This window comes from Bombina bombina, chromosome 10 (assembly GCF_027579735.1).
Source record: "Bombina bombina isolate aBomBom1 chromosome 10, aBomBom1.pri, whole genome shotgun sequence".
Classification (NCBI taxonomy): Eukaryota; Metazoa; Chordata; class Amphibia; order Anura; family Bombinatoridae; genus Bombina; species Bombina bombina.
In genome coordinates, this window is record NC_069508.1 from 173,638,327 (window position 1) to 173,644,326 (window position 6,000).

The 6,000-nt window shown below is 35.7% G+C and overlaps 1 protein-coding gene across 1 annotated transcript in view; it reads left to right on the plus strand.

The window, feature by feature from the left end:
- The window catches only part of STIL (STIL centriolar assembly protein), a 122,016-nt gene extending 116,801 nt beyond the window's left edge, over positions 1-5,215 (plus strand). The window contains exons 13-17 of the mRNA XM_053693508.1: positions 879-1,029; positions 1,419-1,635; positions 2,318-2,444; positions 2,561-2,811; positions 3,288-5,215. Coding sequence (XP_053549483.1) covers positions 879-1,029; positions 1,419-1,635; positions 2,318-2,444; positions 2,561-2,811; positions 3,288-4,104 — 1,563 coding nt within the window. The 3' untranslated portion in view covers positions 4,105-5,215. The remainder of the gene's footprint in view (positions 1-878; positions 1,030-1,418; positions 1,636-2,317; positions 2,445-2,560; positions 2,812-3,287) is intronic.
- The last annotated feature ends 785 nt before the right edge of the window (positions 5,216-6,000 follow it).

Here is a 6,000-nt window from a genome sequence, read left to right on the forward strand (position 1 = left end):
AGAATTGCACCTTTTTATTACTACATTTCTATGTTAGACCAAGAGAAAAGGAAACAAATTTATTCAAGAGACATTTTATAATTTAGTTTGTCTGCAGCTAATTTGCAATGCATTTTCCAACTACTGCACTTATAAAACGTTAAATTGTTTTATTCTTTAGTTAACCAACACATTGCAATCGAACTGGTGCTTTAGTGTAACTGCCTAATTTAAAATGGAATTTTTTTTCTAAAAAAAATCTCATTGTAGAAAGTGAAGAAGAATACTGCCTCTGGGTATATCATCTAAACACACATTTGTTCTGAACTGTTGGAAATATTTTATTTGCATTGTTATGGATTTGAAATTCAAATTAAAGTTAAGTTTTTAGGTTTACACAATTTTAGCTAAACGGTAACTTGGTGGGTGAGCATTCTGTATTTTGTTTATTTTTTGTCAATTGATGTATAAGAATCTATGGTGCACATTGTTTGTAGCCCTATAGATTAATGCATTTTGTATCCATTTGTAGATTGTCTTGAAAAAGGCTGACTGTACCAGCCGAAACGTCAACTTATTTGCGACTTCATTCATGTAAATAAAGGAATCTTGTGTTGATGGAAAGACCTGCGAGTGCCCTCCTGTTTATCTGATTTTTATATATATAGTGTGTGTGTACGTGATATTCTAACTTGTTTTTTACGCTTGTCGGGTAAGTGCGCAAGTGAAAACAGTTTACTTTCAACTCAAAATATGAGTGCAACCTGACAAACGCAAAAATTTTACTTCTAGTGCAATTAATGCTCATAATGTCAACTGACTGGAAAACTTTTCTGTGGAGAACACGGATTGAGCACGATCGGGAAGTCTGAGTCTCTAATCTTTTATTTTTCTCCCAGATTAAGCGTTTGCTGGAAGCACAGACCTTACAGTCTGAATTACCCAAGGTTTGTGCCAGTAACGGTTTGTCGCAGACACAGGGGGCGTCTCTTTCCACTGAAAAAAGGGTGACTGGAAAGAAGCAAAGTGTGAGCATTGCAGTCAGTACAGGTAAATGTCATTTAAATCTGTAGCATTTAGTTTGATGCCCTTCCTTTTGCCTGAGAACATTGGTGACAATTGTTTTTACGTTCTCAGGATGCTTGTAAAGACACTTTATAAGCAGAGCAGCTACATGTTATAATTCCCAGTAGGGGGCGCTGTGTGACTAATAAAGAAACTGTCTAGTTTTTGTTTTTGGAGCAGTCTTTTTTTTGCCAAATAAAAAATGCACTGCTTTTCATTATGTAGTGCATAGAAGCATCCATATTGCTTTTAACAATGCTGGAAATGAAAAAATCCTTAATCTCTTCTGTTCCTGTAGACTGCCTGTCAGGGGGGAATATGCTGTAGCTTTCTGTATTCAGAAGTTAGTGATTGTAAACCATCCTGTTGTTCAGGTGCTAGTTTATTCTGGAACAGCCCTGAGGGAGAGGAATCTGTGGAGAAACCGGATGCATCTGACCTGTGCCATGAGCTCAGCGTGGCTATAAACAATGAAGAAGATACAAGTCATACCAGCATCACTTCCTCCTTACAAGCTGTGGACATTTGTAGCTTCTCCGAGACCAGTCAGCTGGAAGACAGTGCAAAGGGCCAGTCTCTCCCTCACTTAGAGTAAGTAACCTTAAGCAATAATCTAAGGGAATTAGTCATTTTTTAATGGTAAATTATAGCTGCTTTATTGAGAACTGCTGCTGTGCAGGCTACACACAGAGTCTAGGTCTCGTGCACTTACTAATCACACCTGTTATAATCTTAGCAGAGTCACGTGCACTTTGTAAGTTATTGCTACATTTGTTACTAGAAGAGGATGGCAAAATTACTTCTAATCACATCAGAATAACTCTGCTATGCATTTCAATTTGAACTTGAAATGTTTTTTTAATCTTTCTTGTGTGTTTTTTTTTTTTTTTTTTTTTTTTTTTTTGCCAGTGTATGATACTGTGTAGGGTGTTTACTCCGTTAGTGCTATGTTTATCTAAACTGTAACTTGTTTTTACTCTTATCTGTCATTTATATAAAGGGCGGGCACCAGAAATACTGTTGCACTGTCCTTAAATGTGGCTGCTACTGTTAGTTTCAAATATGGACAAATAGGTTACAAAAAAAATACATAAATAGCTTCCTTGTATCTCATATCAATATCTGTCATTTCTACAATGATTGTGTACATTAACTCTACTAAGTCTTCATTCACAATTATATTCTTGTCTAAGTCCTCTAGTTCTGTTCTTGGTTTAACACCCACAAGCATTAAGTTACTTGTTTAACTCTTTTTCTGCTTTTTCTACTGCAGCTCTACTCATGTTAGTTCTGAACCTGGTTCACCTTTGTTGCAACGTAAATTACCGCCAGAAAGCTCAGAGTGGCCGGGCACTGCAGAATTGGCACCTCCACCCGAGAAGTTATATCAGGATATGTTGGTGAGCATCTGCATCTATTAATCATTTAACAGTGGGTCTGCAGTACTTATGATATATGCTGAAATCCTTTCTTGTGTATAAGGACTGACGACAAAATTATTGCACTATTGTTCTAGTGTCAAGTAAACAATTTGTTGAAGACTTCAGAAGATGAGACTGAAGAGTCTCGTACAGGAAATCGTGAAAGAGAGAGAACTTGTGAACCCCAAACCAAAGAAAAGAAGACGGTCCAGATATCAAAATCAAGTGCAAATTCGCAAAATGTGCTAAAGGCAACTATTGAGCAGCTGAAGTCCATCGGAGTGAATATTGACTTTGATTCATCTCACTTAACAAGGAAAAATACAGATACAGCTGACAGTGCAAGGTAATGTAGATCAACCGATCTATTATTCTCGAGTGCAGCTTTATAGAAGCAGCTAAAGCCCAGTAAAGCTGGCTGTAATCTGAAAGTGTAGGTAAAAGTAAAGCCATATCCGCTCACCAGCCCTGAATGTAAATATAAAAGGGACAACGCATTTATCCAAACAAAACTATTTGTGACTCTGAGCTAACTGCAGTTGTATTATTTTGTTTAATATGGTAATGGATTAAATGTTCCTTGCACACTGAAAGCTCATAATGTCCAATACTGGCAGCACATTTGTAGAACTAAAATGTAACCAATGTTTGTAGAGCATGTCTGATGTATTCTAATGACTGTTAAACCCCTTTAAAGGAACCATAACCGTATGTTTTATCTTTATAAACATTACAATTTCTGCATCAAATTAAGAATCAACATGTCTATTGCGTGGAAATGACTTTGTAAACATCATTAATATTCTTTTTTTACCATTTCAGTGTTCTTGCTTGCATCAATCCTGACGCAGTGATCCCCAGACTGAATTACATGTCTTTTACAAATATTGGTTTGAGTGGATTTGCCCCAAGCGGGGTTGACCTGAGCATGGAAGCAAATGCTATTGCTCTTAAGTACCTTAGCGAGTCACAACTAAGGCAGCTGTCGCTCAGTCATGGAACAAAAAGCAACCCTCTTGATTCTTCAACCTTTCACAGTTTCCTGCCTGGAAATAATGAGAAGAGCATGGTTGGTCTTAGTTTAATTTCTCCAAATAATATGTCGTTTGCAACCAAGAAATACATGAAGCGTTATGGCCTCATAGAAAGCAATGACAGTAGTGATGATGAATCCCTTTTGCCCTCAGAAAATAGTAGTGATCTCATTCAAGCAGAGGCGGAAAGTGTGGTTAAAAACAGGAGATGTTCTAACCCTTCCTATGTGAGAGAGAGTTTGGGACAGGTTAAAAATCCACCCACCAAGAATATGGATTGTACAGGCGAGCAAGAAATTATTAATCAGCCAGAAGCACATAAACTTAGAAATATTACAAATGAGATATCAAGAAAGACTTTTGTTCCAGTACACCACTCTGAGGATATGTCTTTGCAAGTTCTGAAAGACCTTAAAACCAATTCAAAGTTGTCATCTGGGAAGGTTCAAATCACACGTCACCCTGAAAAGGAGAATGCTGGAGACCCCCCATTTTTCTCTGAGAGAGATTCTACCACTAATGGAAAAAAACTCACAGCTGGTGTAAACTTAGTTGGCGACATATTGGACGTAAATCGCCTTCGACAGCTTCCAAAACTTTTCTAAGGTTTTCAATGTTCAGTGTTCTCTATATTTGGACATTGCCCATATATCTTCCTTTGTCAACATTTAGGTGACAGTTGTCTCAAAGGGAGCATATGTAATTATTATTATTATTGAGTGTATGAATAGAATGCCTCAAGACGCTGCAGTTTGAGCAATTTGCAATAATCTGAGACTTTGTAAACGTTATTACTTCTGCATCACTAATATGGTCCTAATAATAATTTTAGTGGAATCTTTATAATCCGTATCTACTATATTTCTTCTATGTTGTAAAACCTTTCATTTCCTAAATGAACTAAACGTCTTCAGTTGGGTAACCAACAGTATTTATTTTTGATTACCAAAAGCTATGCACCAGGTATGAGCCCAGATATTGCAAAATCCACTGAGGCGCAGTGGCCAATATGATAGTTACTAGTCCGGCAATTTTGTTTTCCTTGTTAGTTGCGAAATATACCTCAAATCAGAAAATTTGTGATGTGAGAGACTGAGAAGAAAATAAGTATTTATAACAGTTTCCAAGAAAAATAATAATTATGGCTAGCGAGTATGTTTACTGAATAACTTGTCCAAAGGGTTTGTCTTGTCCCTGTAATTGTCACTCACTCTTGGGAAGAAGTTTCTTTTCGTTTTAAATAAAGTGAAAAGCTCCCAAACCAACCAAATTCTGCAAAAATGTAAACCGTTTTTTCTCTATATCCTTTATCCATTTATCAGTCTTGTTGCTTCCTGTCTTTCAGCTTGTAACTGGCGTATAAATGTGTCCTTTATTCAGTATTCACCAAAACAGTTGTTAAATTGCAGTTTGTCAGATTTGTGTATATGTTAAATTATTTAAATGTATTCCAGTTATTTCTACTATGTTTTTATGTTTGTTGTGTGTAACTTTTCCCTATACGAGTTGTAATAACGGAATGAATTTTGCACTTAATGTCTCATTACTGTATGTGATTTGTACACAGGGTTTACCCTGGGTCTTTGTGGTGCTGTTGCTACATGTTTTTGCACATATACAAATCAGAATATTGCAGACATGCTGGATTTTATTTGTACGTTTTTTATGGGTATGTTTAAATATTTATTTTATATTTTTAATAAAGAGTAGACAAAACCTTTTTAATTTTTTTTTGTTTCTTTTGTACTTTAAAGGGACAGTCTACACCAGAATTTTTATTATTTATAAAGATAGATAATCCCTTTTATTACCCATTCACCAGTTTTGCATAACCAACACAGTTATATTAATATATGTTTTACTTATGTGATTACCTTCTATCTAAGCCTCTGCAGACTGCCCCCTATCTCGGTTCTTTTGACAGACATGCAGTTTAGTCAATCAGTGCAGACTCCAAAATAACTCCACAGGAGTGAGCACAATGTTATCTATATGCCATACATGAACTAGTACTGTCTAACTGTGAAAAACTTTAAAAAAATGCTCTGAGCTAGGAGGCGGTTTTCAACGGTTTAGAAATCAGTTTGAGCTTTCCTAGGTTTAGCTTTTTTAAAAACCCACCAAGGGAACAAAGGAAATTTGATGATAAAAATAAATTGGAAAGTTGTTTAAAATTGTATGCCCTATCTGAATCATTAAAGTTTAATGTTGACTAGACTGTCCCTTTAAGTTCTCAAATTGTTTTCTAAAGTCTGTTTCAGTTGCTGAAGCTTTTATGTTAAACTTTAATGAAAGTGTTTGTAGTGCGTGAAAACTGTTAAGAGTAAAGCTAAAAAAATATATAATATGAGATTGATTTGTATTTATCACTGGTTTAGCTTTGATATTCCATTGCTGTGAATTTAGTAATTAGAGCTGACAGAATTGTATGGAAGTGCTCATGGTTTCAATGATAAACGGAGCTTACAGCAGTAAACATAACTACTTAAAGGGACATTAAA